This window comes from Lichenostomus cassidix, chromosome 26 (assembly GCF_008360975.1).
Source record: "Lichenostomus cassidix isolate B80296 chromosome 26, HeHo_3.0, whole genome shotgun sequence".
NCBI lineage: Eukaryota > Metazoa > Chordata > Aves > Passeriformes > Meliphagidae > Lichenostomus > Lichenostomus cassidix.
In genome coordinates this window covers 3407094-3426786 of record NC_139506.1, presented here as the reverse complement: position 1 = coordinate 3426786, position 19693 = coordinate 3407094, and the positions used below count along the sequence as shown (strand labels likewise).

At 57.5% G+C, this 19693-nt stretch overlaps 1 protein-coding gene across 1 annotated transcript in view; it reads left to right on the top strand.

The window, feature by feature from the left end:
* ITPR3 (inositol 1,4,5-trisphosphate receptor type 3) overlaps positions 1 to 19693 on the top strand; it is a 40282-nt gene that overhangs the window by 11349 nt on the left and 9240 nt on the right. The window contains exons 4-47 of the mRNA XM_085083052.1: positions 235 to 321; positions 413 to 571; positions 690 to 788; positions 877 to 960; positions 1967 to 2113; positions 2198 to 2293; positions 3295 to 3345; positions 3786 to 3928; positions 4045 to 4144; positions 4517 to 4677; positions 5286 to 5427; positions 5646 to 5807; positions 5886 to 6058; positions 6146 to 6265; positions 6648 to 6830; positions 6914 to 7165; positions 7399 to 7543; positions 7660 to 7807; positions 8099 to 8295; positions 8411 to 8540; positions 8797 to 8854; positions 9452 to 9617; positions 9738 to 9902; positions 10110 to 10178; positions 10575 to 10700; positions 10821 to 10943; positions 11079 to 11279; positions 11615 to 11866; positions 11953 to 12078; positions 12322 to 12447; positions 12548 to 12668; positions 13360 to 13544; positions 14093 to 14241; positions 14927 to 15035; positions 15171 to 15261; positions 15477 to 15646; positions 16076 to 16250; positions 16323 to 16507; positions 16869 to 17069; positions 17412 to 17522; positions 18271 to 18366; positions 18564 to 18665; positions 18878 to 18964; positions 19557 to 19667. Of these exons, the coding sequence (XP_084939178.1) occupies positions 235 to 321; positions 413 to 571; positions 690 to 788; positions 877 to 960; positions 1967 to 2113; positions 2198 to 2293; positions 3295 to 3345; positions 3786 to 3928; positions 4045 to 4144; positions 4517 to 4677; positions 5286 to 5427; positions 5646 to 5807; positions 5886 to 6058; positions 6146 to 6265; positions 6648 to 6830; positions 6914 to 7165; positions 7399 to 7543; positions 7660 to 7807; positions 8099 to 8295; positions 8411 to 8540; positions 8797 to 8854; positions 9452 to 9617; positions 9738 to 9902; positions 10110 to 10178; positions 10575 to 10700; positions 10821 to 10943; positions 11079 to 11279; positions 11615 to 11866; positions 11953 to 12078; positions 12322 to 12447; positions 12548 to 12668; positions 13360 to 13544; positions 14093 to 14241; positions 14927 to 15035; positions 15171 to 15261; positions 15477 to 15646; positions 16076 to 16250; positions 16323 to 16507; positions 16869 to 17069; positions 17412 to 17522; positions 18271 to 18366; positions 18564 to 18665; positions 18878 to 18964; positions 19557 to 19667 (6084 nt within the window). The remainder of the gene's footprint in view (positions 1 to 234; positions 322 to 412; positions 572 to 689; positions 789 to 876; positions 961 to 1966; positions 2114 to 2197; positions 2294 to 3294; positions 3346 to 3785; positions 3929 to 4044; positions 4145 to 4516; positions 4678 to 5285; positions 5428 to 5645; positions 5808 to 5885; positions 6059 to 6145; positions 6266 to 6647; positions 6831 to 6913; positions 7166 to 7398; positions 7544 to 7659; positions 7808 to 8098; positions 8296 to 8410; positions 8541 to 8796; positions 8855 to 9451; positions 9618 to 9737; positions 9903 to 10109; positions 10179 to 10574; positions 10701 to 10820; positions 10944 to 11078; positions 11280 to 11614; positions 11867 to 11952; positions 12079 to 12321; positions 12448 to 12547; positions 12669 to 13359; positions 13545 to 14092; positions 14242 to 14926; positions 15036 to 15170; positions 15262 to 15476; positions 15647 to 16075; positions 16251 to 16322; positions 16508 to 16868; positions 17070 to 17411; positions 17523 to 18270; positions 18367 to 18563; positions 18666 to 18877; positions 18965 to 19556; positions 19668 to 19693) is intronic.

The window sequence follows — 19693 nt, the reverse complement described above, 5'->3', positions numbered from 1 at the left end:
GTTTTTAAACTCCTCAATTTAAAGCCTCATGGACAGTCAGGGCTACACTGTGGAACTGTGCTGAGCTCTTGGATGCTCCATGATGTATCCCTGGGGACAGAGGGATGCTGACCCTGCATCCCAATCCATCCCATCCTTCCCAAAGCCAAGATGGGGAGTGACCCTGCTGGGATTTGCTCCCGGGGGAGGGAGGAGGGTGCAGCTCCACACTCAGCTCTTCTCCTTTCGGAGCAGCATGCCGCCCAGATGGAGCAGAAGCAGAACGAGACTGAGAACAAGAAGGTGCACGGGGACGTGGTGAAGTACGGGAGTGTCATCCAGGTACGGATCCAGAATGAATGCATCACGTGGTGGGATCTGGGGAGCCTCAGGAGCTGCACTGCTGCAAATCTCCCACCCTTGCCTCCTGCAGCTGCTGCACATGAAGAGCAATAAGTACCTGACGGTGAACAAGCGGCTGCCGGCGCTGCTGGAGAAAAACGCCATGCGGGTGACGCTGGATGCCACCGGCAACGAGGGCTCCTGGCTCTTCATCCAGCCCTTCTGGAAGCTCAGGAGCAACGGGGATAACGTGAGCCTGGGGCCCAGCAAGCCCTGGATGGGTGTGCAGAGAGCTCTGTGCCAGGAGCTCGGCTCCCTTCAGTCACCCACTCTCATCCTCGCTGCCCTTTTCCCATTTTGCTCCCCAGGTAGTCGTGGGAGACAAAGTCATCCTGAACCCTGTGAATGCCGGGCAGCCCCTGCACGCCAGCAACTACGAGCTGGCTGACAATGCTGGCTGCAAGGAGGTACAGGAGGCTGGGTTGTTGTTTTTCCTTCTTTTTCCTCTTTTTTCCCTCCTCGCAGGGATCGTGACTGCACTCTCTTGCTCCGTAGGTGAACTCGGTCAATTGTAACACCAGCTGGAAAATCAACCTGTTCATGCAGTTCTGTGACCACATGGAGGAAGTGCTGAAAGGGGTAAGGAAGGAGGTTTGGCCGTGACAGGCTCTGGGGTGACAGGATGTGTGAGCAGCCCTTTGGCTTTGTTACAAGGGTCAAAAACAGGTCCTGCCTTGAAGGCCTGAATTCCTGGGAGAATTCCTCACCTGGAGAACAGCACGGCGAGGTGGAGTGGGATATTTTAGGATCTGCTGGCTGCAGAGAGCCGAGGGCACAAATTACCCTCTGCCTCAGGGTGTTGAATTGACTCCTGGGGACACCCCCAGGCCCACACTGTGCCAGCAGTGGCTTCTTGTGCAGGGACAATTCCCAGCCCTGCAGCAGGGCTGGCTGTTGCCTGGGAAAGGAACTTTCCCTGCTGAGCTATTGTTCAGCGCCGAGGTCCTCCAGGAAGCAGCTGGATGGGTATGGATTGTTGTGATCTCGCAGACCTTTATCCCCAGGAGCTGTGCTTGTCCCAACATCCTCTTTCCTGGGGTACTAATGCCTTCAACACGTTGGGGAGCAGAACCTTTCCTGCTCCAGGGGTGTAAAGTGATGGATTCACATCCATTTAACCTCCTGGGGGTGGAAGCAGAGGGGTCACCTGCAGGGATAACAGGAATGATGGCACTGCAGGGTGCCCTGTGCCCATCCCCTGGGCTCAGAGGAGCTTTGTGCTGCCTGGGGTGGGTTGAGCAGCGCTCAGGGAGGTTGGATGGGCAGAGATGACAGTGCCCTGCAATCCCCAGGGTCCCCCAGCTCTGCTGTCCCCTTTGCAGCATGAGGGGTCACAAGAGGAGATTCAGGAAAGCCATGGAGAAATTTCTCCACTGACTGAGTGGTTAAACATCAGAAAAGGCTCCCCAGGGCAGTGGTGGAGTCACCATCCCTGGAAGTGTTCAAGAATGGAGCAGACACTTCAGGATGTAGTTCAGTGGGCATGGCTGTGAAAGGTTGGACTTAATGACCTTGGAGGACTTTTCCAACCTGAAAGACTCCAGCATTCTTTTCCCCTGGCCCTCACCCCTTTGTCCTGGCACAGGGGGACGTGGTGAGGCTGTTCCACGCCGAGCAGGAGAAGTTCCTCACCTGTGACGAGTACAAGGGCAAGCTGCACGTCTTCCTCCGCACCACCCTGCGCCAGTCGGCCACCTCGGCCACCAGCTCCAACGCCCTGTGGGAGGTGGAGGTGAGCAGGGAGGGCATGGAGAGGGAATTTGGAGCCATCCAGTCCCTCCCACGCCGTGGCTGAGCCCTCTCCTGCCTCTCCCAGGTGGTTCACCACGACCCGTGCCGAGGGGGAGCCGGCCACTGGAATGGCTTGTACCGCTTCAAGCACCTGGCCACGGGCAACTACCTGGCAGCAGAGGTAAGGGGGTGGCAGAGGGGTGGAGGGATGACCCCTGGGGCTGTGCCACCCCTTGGGAAGGCAGTGCCCACCTCGGGCAGGGAGTGATGCCCAGCATTGCCTCTGGTCTCCTCCAGTTTGCTCTGGGAGCCCTGCGGCTCCTCCTTGCTGGCAGGAGATGTTGACACCTGAACTTGGTCATCACAGACCTGCTTTAAGGCCAAACCTTCCCCCTGAAATCCCACAGGGAAGGGATTCACCTACCCAGATGGCTGGGTTTGGCTCTTTTTCTGGCCCAGGGGGAGAGGAGGAGGTGGCTGGGGCTTTTCTGTGCTCGTCCTGTGCCAAGGGCCAGACTGGCACAGCCCCTGGTGCATTGGAAGTGGGACATGACTCACTCTGCTCTCCTCACCCGGGACAGGATGGGGGCAAAATCTGGGTCTGCAAGCACCATCTGCCAGGTTTTTGTGCTCCCATATATGGCCACCTCAAGGCCTCCTGACTGAGGCATGAAGGAGTTGCTGCACTTGGGTTCTGGGGTGTGTTTGGCACTGCCAGGACCAAGGGCAGGGCAGCAGCGACATCCTGGGGATGCTCTGCAGCTGGAGAAAGCACCCCAGAGCAGCCCCCAAGGCCCTTCCATCACTGTGGGATGGAAAACAGCAAATATTTGGGCAAATATCAGGGCTCTGAATGCCTTTAAACCCAAAGACACTCGGTTGACACCTGCAGAGGAAAGAAGATCTCAGACTGAGCCCATCCTGGGCTAGAGTTGCTCGCTGGGAGCTCAGCCTGGAGCCACCAGGGAGTTTTTGATGCCACACAGAGCCCAGCTCTGCTCCCCTAAGCTCCCCCATCCCACTGGGTGCAGGTCACACCCTCCAGCCCCACCCGGGCAGGTTTCCTCTCTGTGCTGTGCTCAGGGAAGGCAGGAATAGGGATCACACACCATTCCCAGGGGTGTGGAGGGACAGAGCGGGGGAACTGACAGCTGCCTTTCATCTCCCTCTTTAACTTTTCAGGAAAACCCAAGTTATAAAGGAGACGTGGCTGAGCCCAAAGCAGCGCCCACGGTGAGCAGAACCACTGCTGCCGCTGCCCCAAGCACGCCAGCTCTCAGCCAGGGCCCAAAAGCAGGGAAATGCCCCAAAACAGGGACTCTGTGGGGTCTAGAGCCGAGTTTGTCCCACCATGCCAGCACAGCATCCCCCTGCCCGCACTGAGAGCAGTGTCCCCACGTCCCACCAGCGAGAGGACCCTGCCAAAACCTGTCAGGGGGTCCCAGTGCATGTTGGCTCCCCAGGCCACAGGGAAATGCTTGGTAGATGAGACAGTCAGACATTCAGGGGGGTTTTCTCTGCTGTTGGTGAGGTTTGGAGAAGGGGGGCCTCGTAGCTCAGGTCATGCTGCTTGTGCTCTGCTCGTGTGAGGCTCAGCTTCTGCTGCATCCCCCGAGGCTGTGGGTGCAGGAGACCCCCGAGCCGGGCTCAGAGCCCCCCTCCCCACCGTGCAGGGGGGCAGCAGCCGTGCCAGCCGCAGGAACACCGGCGAGAAGATCAAGTACCGGCTGGTGGCCGTGCCCCACGGCAACGACATCGCCTCGCTCTTCGAGCTGGACCCCACCACGCTGCAGAAAACCGATTCCTTCGTGCCACGGTATGAGGATGAGGAGGCTGAGTGTTGGGGAGGGGCAGTGCTGGCGTGTCCCCGTGGGGGTCACCCTCCAGGACACTCCGTGAGGGTCACCCGCCAGGACATTGTGCTGTTGGCAGGAACTCGTATGTGAGGCTGCGCCACCTGTGCACCAACACGTGGATCCAGAGCACCAACGTGCCCATCGACATCGATGAGGAGAGACCCATCCGCCTCATGGTATGGCCCTGATCCCTCCTGCCTGCCTGGGCTTATTCCCTGCTCCCTGATAGCTCCTCGGGGGCTCCTTCCCACCCAGACTTGGGGGACTGAAACAGCCGGGAAGATCCAAGGGAGTGGGTGGACACCAGCCTGGAGCCCATCCCAGTCACCCAGAGCCCACCCCAGTCACCCAGAGCCCACCCCAGTAATCTAGAGCCCACCCCAGTCACCCAGAGCCCACCCCAGTCACCCAGAGCCCACCCCAGCCACCCAGAGCCCACCACAGCCCCTCAGATGGGGACAAACTGGGTCACTGATGGCATCAGGGTTGGTGGGGACACGCCTGGCATTGCCCTGTCTGTGTGATGCTGCTTCCCCGTTGCTTCCCAGCTGGGCACATGCCCCACCAAGGAAGACAAAGAAGCTTTTGCCATCGTCTCCGTGCCTGTGTCTGAGATCCGGGACCTGGACTTTGCCAACGACGCCAGCTCCATGCTGGCCAACGTGGTGGACAAGATGAACGAGGGGTTCCTGAGCCAGAATGACCGGAGGTAAAAGGGGAGATGGAGCTGTACTGGGCTCCTCCAAGGGCTCCCCAGCAGGACGAGGGCTCTGCCTGGTGCTGGTGCCAGCGCTGCCCTCGCTTCCCTGCCCACAACCCAAATCCACGCCTGCTTCTCCCAGGAGCCCGGCGAGGAAACCAGATAACGGCACAGCCCCTCCTAGAAAAATATCCTAGAAAAATATCTGAGGGGCTGGGAGATGGCCCCACGATAGGGGTGGCTGCCTTAGTCACTGTATTATTTTTAGGTGGGTGGGTTCTTGGTGCTTCCTGAGCAAACACAGATCCCTGTGGGACAGAGTTGCTGCCCTGCCAGCCCTCCCTGCGCAGATCCCACGGGGGTGACCGAGGGGGCAGAGGCGTTAATGCAAAATCCCTGGGTGAGCCATGAGCAAAGCCCCCAGGTATTCACCCTGGCATGTATAGGAGCCATAGAGGCTGCAGATCCAGCCACTGACCCCCATCAGGGAGTGGAGGATCAACCAGCATCTCCCCTGGCAGCTTTCTGAGGCTCTTTGGTTCCCAAAACCCATGGGCATCACTGCAGAGACCTAAGGTGAGCAGCACCCAGCCCACTCACCCCATGTCCCTTCGCAGGTTCGTGATCCAGCTGCTGGAGGACTTGGTGTTTTTTGTCAGTGATGTCCCCAACAATGGCCAGAACGTGCTGGACATCGTGGTGACCAAGCCCAACCGGGAGCGGCAGAAGCTGATGCGGGAGCAGAACATCCTGAAGCAGGTGGGTGGCCCTAGGGCCCTGCATCCCAGCAGGACTGGGACATGTCCTGTGGAGATGTCCTGTGGAGATGGCCTGTCCTGCTCAGGGCCAGTTTGGGGGCCAGAGGGATGGAAAACTCTATGGAGAAGGATGTGGCCTCCAGCTCATGCCATGGTGTCCAGCCATGCATGGGGTGACGGTCAGAGCAGGACACAGCACTGACCTCTGCTTTTGGGCAGATCTTTGGGATCCTGAAGGCCCCTTTCAAGGACAAGGGCGGGGAAGGACCCCTGGTGAGGCTGGAAGAGCTGTCAGACCAGAAGAACGCTCCCTACCAGTACATGTTCCGGCTGTGCTACCGCGTGCTCCGCCATTCCCAGGAGGATTACCGCAAGAACCAGGTGCCAGGGGTAACCCTCTGTCCCGTGGAGCCTCAGGGGACAGGGGGACACCTCTCACATCCCCTCTGCCTGCCACAGGAGCACATTGCCAAGCAGTTTGGGATGATGCAGTCCCAGATTGGCTACGACATCCTGGCTGAGGACACCATCACGGCTCTGCTGCACAACAACCGCAAGCTGCTGGAGAAGCACATCACCAAGACCGAGGTGGAGACCTTCGTCAGCCTGGTGCGCAAGAACCGCGAGCCACGGTGCGTGTGGGGTCCCTGTGGGGTACAGGGGGAAAGGAGAGCCCCGGGGATCCCCTCTGATGGCAGAGCTGCCTCTCTCCCCGGCAGGTTTCTGGATTATCTCTCGGATCTGTGCGTGTCCAACCACATCGCCATCCCCGTCACGCAGGAGCTGATCTGCAAGTGCGTGTTGGACTCGAAGAACAGTGACATCCTCATCAAGACGGAGTGAGTGGCTGAGGGAGAGGTGGCATGTTTGGGTTTGTCAGGGGTTGGATGTCTCTCCAAAGCCTCTCACTCACTCCCCTCCACAGCTGGGCAGAGGAGAGAGAATTTAACAAAGGGTTCATGGGTTGGGATAAGGACCAAGAGAGAGCCCTCATCAAACACCATCACAGATAAAAAAGGGTCTAATTAGAGATATGAATTAAGTTTATTGCTGGCAAAATCAGAGCAGGATAAGAAGTAAAATAAAACCCTTAAAAACACCTTCCTGCCTGCCCCGACAATAAACCCCCTGCAGGGTGGGCCTGGTGAGCCCTGGCACCCCTCGAGGTGCTGCCTTTCCACCCACGGCAGCATCTCCAGATTTCCCCCTCTCCTGCCCCAGGCTGAGGCCAGTGAAGGAGATGTCCCAGACCCACGAGTACCTGAGCATCGAGTACTCAGAGGAGGAGGTCTGGCTCACCTGGACCGACAAGAACAACGACCACCATGAGAAAAGCATCCGGCAGCTGGCACAGGAGGCCCGGGCTGGCAATGCCCACGATGAGAACGTCCTCAGCTACTACAGGTGACGCTCCTGGGGCACCTCCTCTCCAGGTGAGGCTGTGAGGGTGACAGAGCCTCACTCCCTCTCCCCTCACCCCTGGGCAGGTACCAGCTGAAGCTCTTTGCCCGCATGTGCCTGGACCGCCAGTACCTGGCCATCAAGGAGATCTCCCAGCAGCTGGGGGTGGACCTGATCTTCCTGTGCATGGCAGATGAGATGCTGCCCTTCGACCTGCGCGCCTCCTTCTGCCACCTCATGCTGCACGTGCACGTGGACAGAGACCCCCAGGAGCTGGTGATGCCTGTGAAGTTTGCTCGGCTCTGGACGGAGATCCCCACGGCCATCACCATCAAAGAGTGAGACATGCTGGGGCTCAGGGTGGCTTTGAGGGACAGGGAAGGACAGGGGGTGGCAGGGGAGCGTTTGTGGAGTGATCTGGGTAGGTCTGAGCCCTCAGAAGGACGTGGGCTCCATCTGTCACAGCGTCACTGCTGGTCACAATGGCTCAGGAGCTGCCTGGACAGTGCTCCTGCCAGCTGGGTGTGAGGACACTCGCTGTCCCCAGCTCACCCAACATGTCCCACCACAGCTATGACTCCAACCTCAACGTCTCACGCGACGACAAGAAGAACAAGTTTGCCAGCACCATGGAGTTCGTGGAGGACTATCTCAACAACGTGGTGAGCGAGGCCGTGCCCTTCGCCAACGAGGAGAAGAACAAGCTCACCTTCGAGGTGAGCACCTTGCAGGGTGTTACACAGCCTGGCTGCAATGTCCCTGTCCCCCATGCTGGATTCTCCTGCTCAGACCCCACCACAGCGAGGTCTGGAGCTGCCTTGTCCTTCCCCAGGTCGTCAGCCTTGCCCACAACCTCATCTACTTCGGCTTCTACAGCTTCAGCGAGCTGCTGCGCCTGACACGGACCCTGCTGGGCATCATCGACTGCGTGCAGAACCCCCAGCTCATGATGCAGGCAGTCTACAATGACGAGGTGACAGGTCAGTCCCTGTCCAAGGCCAGGGAGGTGTTTTCCACGGTCTATTCAGTGTTTTCCATGGCCTTTCCCAGTGCTTTCTGGTTTTGGTGGCAAGAAAAGCAGACACTGTTTTGCTCTAGCGGTTGGGTGTGCACTGGGACACGGGGTGGTGAGGCCTTGGCCAAGCCAAAAGAAATGTTTGGTGCTTTCTGCTCATTCTCTGATCAAATCTACAGCATTTTCCAGTCCAATTGGGTCCTCCCTTGGTCCTCTGCCACGTCTCTCTCTACACTAACTGTGGCTGCCTCTGCAGGGAAGAACGTGCGGAGGTCGATCCAGGGCGTGGGGCAGATGATGTCCACCATGGTGCTGAGCAGGAAGCAGTCCATCTTCAGTCCCCCCAGCCTCAGTGCTGGCTCTGCCCCAGAGCAAGTGGACAGAGGGAGAAGCGTTGAGAGTGAGAACATCGTGGTGATGGAGACCAAGCTGAAGATCCTGGAGATCTTGCAGGTTGGAGCTGATGGAGTGGTGGGACCTGTGGGATGGGATTTTCTGAAGCAGAGGGGCAGCTGGCATGAGGAGGGCTCTCAGTCACTTCTGGTTTCCTCTTCCCTGCTGCTTCCAGTTCATCCTGAACGTGCGGCTGGACTACAGGATCTCCTACCTGCTGTCTGTCTTCAAGAAGGAGTTTGTGGAGGTTTACCCCATGCAGGACAGCGCGGCCGACGGGACAGCTCCGGCCTTTGACTCCACAAGTAACTCTCCCACTTTGCTCCTGGTACACCCCCAGCTCAGCAATCCCCAGGGGCTGGGAGGACACAGCTGGCAGAGGTGACATCTCCAGCATGAGATGGGGTGGGATGGGCGTTGTGTTTTGATGGGATGAGGTGTCCCATGTCTATCGTGGATGCTCAGAGCAGGGTCAGGGAGTGGGGTTGGTTCCTGTGGGTTCCTGCCAGGACACAGGGATGATGCTGTCCACCCTTTTCACTCCCTCCCCTCTCCCTGCAGCCGCAGCCATGAACCTGGATCGGATCGGGGAGCACGCCGAGGCCATGTTTGGTGTGGGGTGAGTCCCTGTCCCCCAGAGCTCCCCTTCCCCTCCTGTCCATCCTGCCCAGGCTGGGAGCTGCAGGTGATGCCCTGATGGGCTTACCTAAAACAGAGGCTAGGCAAAGTTAAGGGAATAAAAAGCAGTTAAATTTATTGAAGGCCTTCAGGTGCATTTAGGGCAGACAGAGCCTATTTGAGAAGCTACACCCAAAATGGATGAGGGGTCACGAGTTTTTCATAATTTGTAAGTTCTTTCCATTTACATATCAAGCTTTAATTCTGCAATTAGAGGTTCAGATAATGATGCCAATTACCTTAAATTTGCTCCCCCCAGTTCACTGTTGTTTACATAATGGGCCCTGAGGCAGCAAAGGGTCCTTGGATTCCAAGCTTTAGAGGAATTGTTTAGTGTAAAAATGCTGAAAACAGCACCTTTAGCACCCTGTATGGAGCCCAGAGTTATACACTAAATTACAGATACACAAAAAATATAGAAGAAAAAACCCTAAGGCATCACAGGTGATGAGGAGGATGAGGCTCTAAAGGCCACCACAGCCACCACAGTCAGTCCCTGAGCTCTGTGCTAACAGCCAGCACTCCCATCCCGCTCCAGGAAGTCGAGCAGCATGCTGGAGGTGGATGACGAGGGAGGGAGGATGTTCCTGAGGGTGCTGATCCACCTGACCATGCACGACTACCCGCCGCTCATCTCGGGCTCCCTGCAGCTCCTCTTCAAGCACTTCAGCCAGAGGCAGGAGGTCCTGCACACCTTCAAACAGGTGACACTGAGGGGACACAGGGCACCCCACACTTGGGGGACAAGGGGTGGATCCTGGCCCTTTCCTTGGAGGGAAATCTGGGAATGGGATTTGTGCCCTGAGCTGGAAATGTCACTGCAGGTCCAGCTGCTGATCTCAGCCCAGGACGTGGAGAACTACAAGGTGATCAAGTCAGAGCTGGACAAACTGCGCACCATGGTGGAGAAATCGGAGCTCTGGGTGGACAAGAAGGGCAGCACCAAAGGGGACAGCACGGGGGAGGGGAACAAGAAGGAGAAGAAGGAGGTGAGAGCCCTGAGCAAGCCCCTGGGATCTGGGAAGGGAAAGGAGAAGGAGGCAGGGGGGCAGCTCACCTTAATCCAGCCCTTCTCAGTGGATTCTCAGTGGATTCTCGGTGGATTCTCAGCCTCCTGGAAGGGAGGCTCCAGGAGGGTCCTGTGGGTGTAGCTGGGGTGGCACAGTGTGACCCCAGTGCTGTTGTGTCCCCCTCAGCACGGTGCCGACGAGGAGGTCATTGCTCCGGGAGAGAAGAGCAGCGAGAACTACCAGATAGTCAAGGGCGTGAGTAAAACCAAGCCCCACCCTCTGGGCTGTTCCCAAAAGCACATCCCAGCTGCACCAGCAGGAAGGGAAGGGGTGAAATCCTGGGGGGATTTCCAAGCTTTTCTGTGCTTCGGTAGAAACAAGTCCAAGCCTGGCTTGTTCTTGCCAGCTCAGCACAGGGAAAACTGTCACATCCTTGCACTGGGGGGACTGGAGGGGACTGGGTGGGTGACAACCACGAGGGATCTGCGGGGCACCACCATGATTTCCCAAATCCCAAGACTCACGAGCAAAGCGGGGAACACCCAGGATTCTGGAGGGAACCTCTGGAATGCCAGCCAGCCCTGGTTGCTGGTGGCCATCCTGGGTGGCTCCAGGCTCAGCCCCTGCCCACCCTGACCCCTCTGTCCCCAGATCCTGGAGCGGCTGAACAAGATGTGTGGGGTAGGGGAGCAGGTGCGCAAGAAGCAGCAGCGCCTGCTGAAGAACATGGATGCCCACAAAGTGATGCTGGACCTGCTGCAGATTCCCTACGAGAAGGTGAGTGGGAAAAACCAACTGGTCCTGAGCTCCCAGGGCAACAGGGGACAGGTGGGGACCTCCCTGAGTGGCTTCCTGCCACTCCCATGTTTCCCTGTTGCTCCTCTGTCCCTTCCTCAGGGAGATGCCAAGATGATGGAGATCCTGAAGTTCACCCACCAGTTCCTGCAGAAGTTCTGTGCTGGCAACCAGGAGAACCAGGCCCTGCTGCACAAACACCTCAACCTGTTCCTGACCCCGGGGGTGAGGAGGGGGAAGCAGCACTGGGAGGAACTCAGCACTGCTCCCAGGGCTGAGAGCGAGAAATGGAGAAGCCAGGAGACAGAGCTGAGGAGGATCCCTGCAGCTCCCTGAGCTCACTCTGCCCCTTGTCCCCAGCTGCTGGAGGCAGAGACCATGCAGCACATCTTCCTGAACAACTACCAGCTGTGCTCAGAGATCAACGAGACAGTGCCACAGCACTTCATCCACTGCGTGGCAACCCACGGCCGCCACGTCCAGTACCTCGACTTCCTGCACACCATCATCAAGGCCGAGGGCAAGTACGTCAAGAAGTGCCAGGACATGATCATGACTGAGGTGAGGAGCTCTCCTGCGGGGCAGGAGCTGGGGGGAAGCAAGGTGTGGCTCTTGGAATCTGCACCGTTGGCTTCTTCCTTGAGAAGAGCCTTCAAGCTGGATTTGGAACCATCTCTGGGAGTTCAGTGTGACATCCAAGAGCCAGACTGGGAGTCCCACAGTTTGTGATTGCACTGCAAATACCTGGTTTTCCCTGTAAACACAAATCCCTGTCACCCTTTCTGGCCACCCAAAATCCCTCCCTGCTCATCCCTCACTGTTGTCCTTGGAGGTTTCTGCCCCTCCTTTTTCAGAGTGATGACCACTGACCACTGAGCACTGACCCTTCCCTGCAGCTCACCAACGCCGGGGACGATGTGGTGGTTTTCTACAATGACAAAGCTTCCCTGGCCACCCTGCTGGAGATGATGACAGCAGCCAGGGATGGCGTGGAGGAGAACAGCCCCCTGATGTACCACATCTCCCTGGTGGACCTGCTGGCCGCCTGTGCCGAGGGCAAGAACGTCTACACCGAGATCAAGTGCACATCCCTGCTGCCCCTGGAGGACGTGGTGCGGGTGGTGACACACGAGGACTGCATCACAGAGGTACAGGGTGGCAGCCAGGAGGGACTGGTGGCTCTGCATAGATTGGCCCCTGATGGTTTTCCCTGCCTCTTTTCGCTCCCTGGCAGGTGAAGATGGCCTATGTGAACTTTGTCAACCACTGCTACGTGGACACAGAGGTGGAGATGAAGGAGATCTACACCAGCAACCACATATGGACCCTCTTTGAGAACTTCACCCTGGACATGGCCCAGGTGTGTGGGGAGGGTTGGGTGGGAGGGACACGGCAGTGGTGGCTTGGATGGGGACAGGTTTGTGTCACCGAGGCCCTGTGGGGCTTGGGCAATGTGGGGACTCCTGCAGCTGCCACATTTGGGGCTGGGGAGTGGCCAGGACTCTCTGGGCCTGTGTCACCGGCCACATCCTTCAGCTCAGCGTGGTCCCAGCAGCTCACCTCACCCCAGTGCCATCAGAGTCCCTCTCTCCTGTCCTGACAGATGTGCAAGAAGCGGGAGAAGCGCCTGCCGGACGCCACGCTGGAGAAGTACGTGCTGACCGTGGTGCTGGACACCATCAACGCCTTCTTCAGCTCACCTTTTTCAGAGAACAGCACCTCGCTGCAGGTGGCAGGGCGTGGGCAGGGTGGCAGGGAGGGGACAGCGGCTCAGCCAGTCCCCCAGAGACGGGCTGTGCTGACACACAGCTGCCTGCTCTCTCCTGCAGACCCACCAGACCATCGTGGTGCAGCTTCTGCAGTCCACCATGAGGCTGCTGGAGTGTCCCTGGCTGCAGCAGCAGCACAAGAGCTCGGTGGAGTCCTGCATCCGCACGCTGGCCATGGTCGGTAAGGAGCCAGGAGACTGCCCTGGGGACAGGGGACATGGCCACCCTGGCCTGTGTCTGCCCAGCAGCGAGCAGGACACACTGTCTCTCCTGTGGAGGTGGCAGGACACCAAGGGGAGAGGCTGCCAGCTGGGCATGGGGACATTTGGCTCTGGATTGTGCCTTTTTTGAGCTCCATCTCAGCACGCCCAGGGTGGTGTGGGGATAAGCAGAGCCTGGGCTTGGCTGGGAGCTCCCTGGCGTGTCTCTGCCCAGACACAAAGCCAACATTGACAGTGGTTTTCCCTGGCCAGGACTTTGCCCTCGGCGTGCAGTGCCTGACTCAGGCTGAGGGCTGTGAGCACTGAGTCACCGTGGAAAGGATTGCTGGTGCTTGGGCTCTGGGTGGGGATTTCCCTCTGGAATTCCAGGCAGGGTGCTTACAGCCGATCCACGCTGGGCTTTCCCAACCCCAAAAACCCAAACCCAAAAACTGGTGCCTGTTTCCACCCTGTGTGGGGCTGTGAGGGTTGGGCTGGGCGTGGCAGGGATGGGTGGGAACACTCCAACCCTCACTGGCCTGGAGGAGTTTATTCTTCTATTTACCCCAAATCTCTGCTGCAAATGAGGTGAATGCTGGTGCAGGGTGCCAGGACAGGGTGGTGACACCCATCTGGGTGGTGGCTGTCCCAACACTGTCCCCATTTCCCCAGCCAAGAGCCGCTCCATCGCGCTGCCCATGGACCTGGACGCCCACGTGAGCTCCCTGCTCAACAGCAGCTCCACCAGCACGGTGCAGAGGAACACCTCGAGCTACAAGGCAGCCACTCGCACCTTCCCCCGAGTGTCCACCACCCCCAACCAGTGGGACTACAAGAACATCATCGAGAAGCTGCAGGTGCAGGGCAGGGCATGGTGGGGCTCAGGGAGGAACTGGACTTGCAGTGATGTCTTACCCGAGCTTAGCTGAAACAGAGGCCAGACAGAGTTAGGAGAATAAAAAGCAGATAAATTTATTAAAGGCCTTCAGGTGCATTCAGGGCAGGCAAAGCCCTCTTGTGAGGGCTTTGGATAATGGACCCCAAGTCACGAGATCTTCACATTTTATAATTTCTGTCATATTAAACCTATCAGGCCCCAGTTCTCCAATTACACCTTCAGGTGATGATGTTAACCACCCCAAGCCTGCTCCCCCAATTCACTGTTGTTTTGATATTTTAAATTTTTGGGGCTCTGAGGCAGTGAAGAGTCCTTGGATTTTCCAATTGAGAGCAATTGTTTTGTCTAAAATGCTGGGAACAGAGGTTTTTCAGCACTTTATATGAAGCCCAGAACTACATCAAAGCTATAGATACACGAAGAACAGAAGCTAAAAATCCTGAAGGCATCAGCAGGGTCCCTGTCCCATGTGTCCCCTGGCTCTGAACAGGGCTGCTGTGCTTGCAGGACATCATCAATGCCCTGGAGGATCGCCTGAAGCCGCTGGTGGAGGCTGAGCTGTCTGTGCTGGTGGACGTCCTGCACCGGCCGGAGCTGCTCTTCATGGAGGGGACAGAGGCGTTCCAGCGATGCGAGAGTGGGGGGTTCCTGTCCAAGTGAGTGGGGTTTGGGATTGCCCTGGGGGTTCCTGTCCAATTGAGTGGGGTTTGGGATTGCCCTGGGGGTTCCTGTCCAAGTGAGTGGGGTTTGGGGTTGGCTTGGAGTTTGGGATTGCCCTGGGGGTTTGGGATTGTCCTGGGGGTTTGGGATTATCCTGGGGGTTTGGGATTGCCCTGGGGGTTTGGGTTTGCCTTGGGGGTTTCTGTCCTAGTGAGGGGTTGGGGCTTGCCCCACCCCTGTGTCCTGTCCAACTGAGAGGGGTTTGGGATTGCCCTGGAGTTTGGGATTGCCCTGGGGATTTGGGATTGCCCTGGGGATTTGGGATTGCCCTGGGGGTTTGGAATTGCCTTGGAGTTTGGGATTGCCATGGAGTTTGGGATTGCCTTGGGGGTTCCTGTCCTAGTGAGGGGTTTGGGATCACCCTGGGAAATCCTGTCCAAGTGAGGGGGATTGGGGATTGCCCTAGCAGTTTGGGATTGCCCTGGGGGTTTGGGATTGCTCTGGGGGTTCCTGTCCAACTGAGTGGAGTTTGGGATTGCTCCGGGAGTGCCAGGAAGGGCTGGTGACCCTCATTCTGGGTGGGCTGTGCATCCTGGTGTGCCTGCAGCCTGGAGGGGCGCTGGGGATGGTTCCCCCAGGGATGTCCCTTCCAGCCGTGTGACAGTGACTTTGCCCTGCCAGGCTGGTGCAGCACACCAAGGACCTCATGGAGACGGAGGAGAAGCTCTGCATCAAGGTGCTGAGGACGCTGCAGCAGATGCTGGTGAAGAGGAACAAGTATGGGGAGAGGGTGAGTGCCAGGATCCATGTCTGTGCAGGCCCTGCTCCCAGGCTGGCAGAGCCTTCCCAGGCACCCAGGGGTGCTCAGCTGGCTCTGCCCCAGCCTTGGCATGGGGACACCGGTGACGTTTGTTTGCCTTGGCAGGGCAACCTGCTGCGGAAAATGCTCATGAACAATTACCTGCAGAACAAGAGGTCCAGCTCCAAGGGGGAGATGGGGGATGCTGCTGGGGGAGGTGAGTGCCTCTCTCCTGCCCCTTCCCCTCCTTTCCTGCTTCCACACACCTCAAATTCCCAGCTCCCGAGCTGTGATGGGGCCAGCTCTAGGTTTCATGTCCCCAGCTCTGCGGGAGCAGAGGTGAAGGGGTGGCACTGAGATGTCCCAGTAGGGATGGAGCTGTGCTGGCTCTGTGCTGCCACAGCATCACATCCCTCATGTCCTCTCCACCAGGCCAGGACCAGGACTGGTCAGCCATAGCCGCTGTCCAGTGCCGGCTGGACAGGGAAGGAGCCACCAAGCTGGTGGCTGACCTCATCATGAACACCAAGAACGAGAAGATCTTCCAGGAGAGCATCCTGCTGGCCATCCGGCTGCTGGACGGCGGCAACACCGAGATCCAGGTGCTGAGCAGGATGGGGCAGCCAGGGGTTGGTGTGGGCAGTGTGATGGTGCCAGCCCTGGGCAGTGGGTTTGGCCAAAAACCTCTTGGTTGTGCCGAAATCTGATGATTTGGGTTTTCCAGCTCCATGGCTGGACCGAGGGCTGGAGGCTGTGGAAGGGACAGGTGGTTCCAGACTGTTTCTGGAGTTCTGCTGATGCCCTCTGCTGGGAATTCCTAAAATGATTCAGGGATGCAGCTCCTGTGGGGCACCGCTGGGGTTATCCCAAACCCTTGTCACAGGAAAGCTGAAAAATCGTGTGTGCAAATCCCAGAGAAAACCCAAATTATCCCAGACTGGTCAGGAGAGTTGAAGCTGCTGCTCAGAGGGACAGGCAGGGACACTTTGTGCCTCATGGTGGTGACCTGAACGAGTGTGTCCTCCCACCAGAAATCCTTTTACAACCTCATGACGAGCGACAAGAAATCCGAGAAGTTCTTCAAGGTGCTGCACGACCGGATGAAGAAGGCTCAGCAGGAAACCAAGTCCACAGTGTCGGTGAACATGAGCGACATCGGCAACAAACCCCGCGAGGACAAGGACGAGCCAGACCCTGCCACCAAAGGTACACAGCCGCGTCCCCTTGTCCCCTCAGCAGGGTGACAGCCTGACCTGACCAGGGGACAATTCCCTCCAGGGCGAGGGGACACCTTCCTGCTGCCCGGCACCCCCACGAGGTACCCGATGGCCGTGGGGTTCCGGAAGGGTCACGAGCCCGGGGAGCAGGGCCAGAACAACGAGATGGGGGTGACAGTGCTGATCATGGAGCCCATCCTGCGCTTCCTGCAGCTGCTCTGCGAGAACCACAACCGCGACCTGCAGGTTGGGGCTGCGGCTCCGGGGTTTGGGGGGTCAGGGTTGGGGTTAGGGTGGGGAAGGCTGGGATTTGCCCCAGTTTGGTCCCAAAATGCTGTTGCATCAGCAGCTCTGGGGTTCTGTGGGACAGGGTGTGGGGTTGGGGTGGGGAAGGCTGTGATCTGCCCCAATTTGGTCCCAAAATGCTGTGGCTCTGTGCCTCAGTTTCCCCATCTGCAGTGCCCACTCCTTGTGGATAATTTGGGGCTGCAGGAGGAGTTCAGGAATTGCCGTGGGACTGAGGTCTGTAGGTTCCAGGGGTGGTCCCAGCCCCTCAAACTGTGGGGAGAGCAGGATCAGCACCCCATTCCTGTCCTCTGCTCCCCAGAACTTCCTGCGGTGCCAGAACAACAAAACCAACTACAACCTGGTGTGTGAGACGCTGCAGTTCCTGGACATCATGTGCGGCAGCACCACGGGCGGGCTGGGGCTGCTCGGCCTCTACATCAACGAGTACAACGTGGCTCTCATCACCCAGACCCTGGAGACCCTCACTGAGTACTGCCAGGGGCCCTGCCACGAGAACCAGGTCTGGGGGCTCCCTGGGGGTCATTCCTGGTGTTTCATCCCGATCCCAGAGGGTTTGGGAGGGGATGGGTGGGAAAGCAGCAGAGGCAGGGATGGGTTTTGATTTCAGAGTGTGAGCAGAATGTGGGCAGCAGAGGTCACGGGGATCCAGCAAAATGTGGTGATGCAGATTGGGGTCCATAGTTCTGTGGTGTGAATGGAATTTTTGATTTTGTGGGGAGAGGGAAGGTTTGGGGGTGCAGATCTGCAGGCAGGGCAGCATTTTGGAGCAGGGCTGTGCCAGAAGGTGAAGCTGGGAGCACTGGCAGGATCTGTAGGATAACACATCTCCTGACTCCCCCAGAGCTGCATCGTGACCCACGAGTCCAACGGGATCGACATCATCACGGCACTGATCCTGAACGACATCAGCCCCCTGTGCAAGTACCGCATGGACCTGGTGCTGCAGCTCAAGGTGTGCAGAGTCCTGGTGTTGCCTTTCGGTTGGTTTTAGAATTATGAGGCAGCCAGACGTGGTTAAAGGGATAAAAGGGCTTTATTTCGGTGTTTTAATAGGATTTTAGGTGAGCAGCTTTTTAAGGTGGAACACGCTGAGATGCACACGCTGTGTAGTGAATATACAATATTTATAAATTTTGCAAATTAGTATATTTGTCCTGGGTTTTTCAATAAGAAATTTAATAATTGAAGTCATGTCTATTTTAAAGAATCTTTTCTCAAATGAGGCTAGAGCCCAGTTTACAAAATACATTTTAGAGAGGAGTTTTTGATACCTCAAACACCTCGAGTTTTTGGTAGTACAGAGCTCTTTGATCTTTTTGTGTGAAAGTTTGGTCTCTCTGCCTTGCAGAACTCTAAAACTAAGCCAGAATATTAGACTACCAAAATTACAAGCATGTAGGCTAAAGGTACAGAAAACATATACAGGGTACAGAAATATATAGAAGATACATGAAAGGGTATATAAAATAGGCAAAATTCATCAGGCATCAGTGGGGACATGTCACTGGCAGGGTCACAGATGGGCTGTGGGGCAAGGTGGGCACTGCAGAGGTGACCCTGCCCATGTCACACCCTCGGGTGGGGCATCTCCAGCATGCTCAGGGGATTTGGCCAGGGCACAGGGGGACTCTGCCCACCCCAAAGCCCTGGGCAGCAGCAGCAGGGCACAGCTCCCCTCACCAAGGGCTCCTCCTCACCAGGACAATGCCTCCAAGCTGCTCCTGGCCCTCATGGAGAGCAGGCATGACAGTGAAAATGCCGAGAGGATCCTCATCAGCCTTCGTCCCCAGGAACTGGTGAGGGAGCTGGGAATGTCCCACCGAGCCCCCAGCCCATCCCTCTGCCCCAAATCCTGCTGCACATCCTGCTTTGTCCCCAAAAACCACCTCCCCTGCCCTACTGTTGGTGCTCCTGCCCAGGCTATTCCCAAATCCTGGCTGGAGGAGGAAGCAGGGAGCTGGGGAAGAGCTCAGTGCCCTGTGCTGCCCTGCAGGTGGATGTGATCAAGAAGGCCTATCTGCAGGAGGAGGAGTGTGAGAACGCCGAGGTTTCCCCGCGGGAAGTCGGACACAACATTTACATCCTGGCGCTGCAGGTGGGGAGCTGTGAGAGCAGAGAGATGTGCCAGGCTGTGCTCACAGCTTGCACGTTTTCCTCTGTATTTATGCACATTTCCTCCAGCCAGAGTGGGGAACCAAATGTGCTCTTTGGCTGTGGGGAAAAGCCGTGGCTTGCTGGCCATCCTGTGCCCCATGTGCCACTCCTGTCACCCTGTGCTCACTGTCACCATCCCTGTCCCCCTCCCAGCTCTCCAGACACAACAAGTCTCTGCAGCAGCTCCTGAAGCCGGTGAAGCGAATCCAGGAGGAGGAGGAGGAGGGAATCTCATCCATGGTATGGGGACACCTTGGGATGGAGGCAAAGCCCCCCTGAGCCGCCCTGGCCAGAGGGTGCAAAATCTCCCAACCTTGCTGAGCCCACCTGGGCTTTGTTGTTTGGGATTTGATGGATTTTGGTTTTCCCCAGGGGATTAAAAAGAGAAAGACCCATAAATGCCCTTTTAGCCAGAGGTATGAGCCCAAAGGTGTGTGTGCCACTTTGTGGGGTGACAGGCTGGTGGCCCTGGGGGTGTCCTGCCCTTCCCCACTTCCCCCCTTCCCTTCAGAAAGGAAGAGCTGAGTCCTTCCTCTGCTGCCATTCCCTGTCCGTGTACCACAGATCCCGACAAGATTCAGCAGGAATGTGATTTCCCCGGGGTTTTGTGAGCACTGGTTTGTAATTTGTGGATTAGCAGCACTTGGATGTAATTATTGCAGGGAATCGATTGTCTGTCACTGCGGGGAGCACTCGCACCCCTTCTGGAAGCTTTAATTCATTTGCTTTTCCCTGAAAACCTCATCAGCTGCGGGAGATGTTGAGGCACGTTGTGGGAGCAGCCGGATCCAGCTTCTGGCTGGATCCTCATCCTCTCCCTCTCCCCACCCAGCTCAGCCTCAACAACAAGCAGCTGTCGCAGATGCTGAAGTCAACGGCGCCAGTGCAGGAGGAAGAGGAGGATCCGCTGGCTTATTACGAGAAACACACATCCCAAATCGAGGCAAGACCTCCTGGCTCTTGGATTTC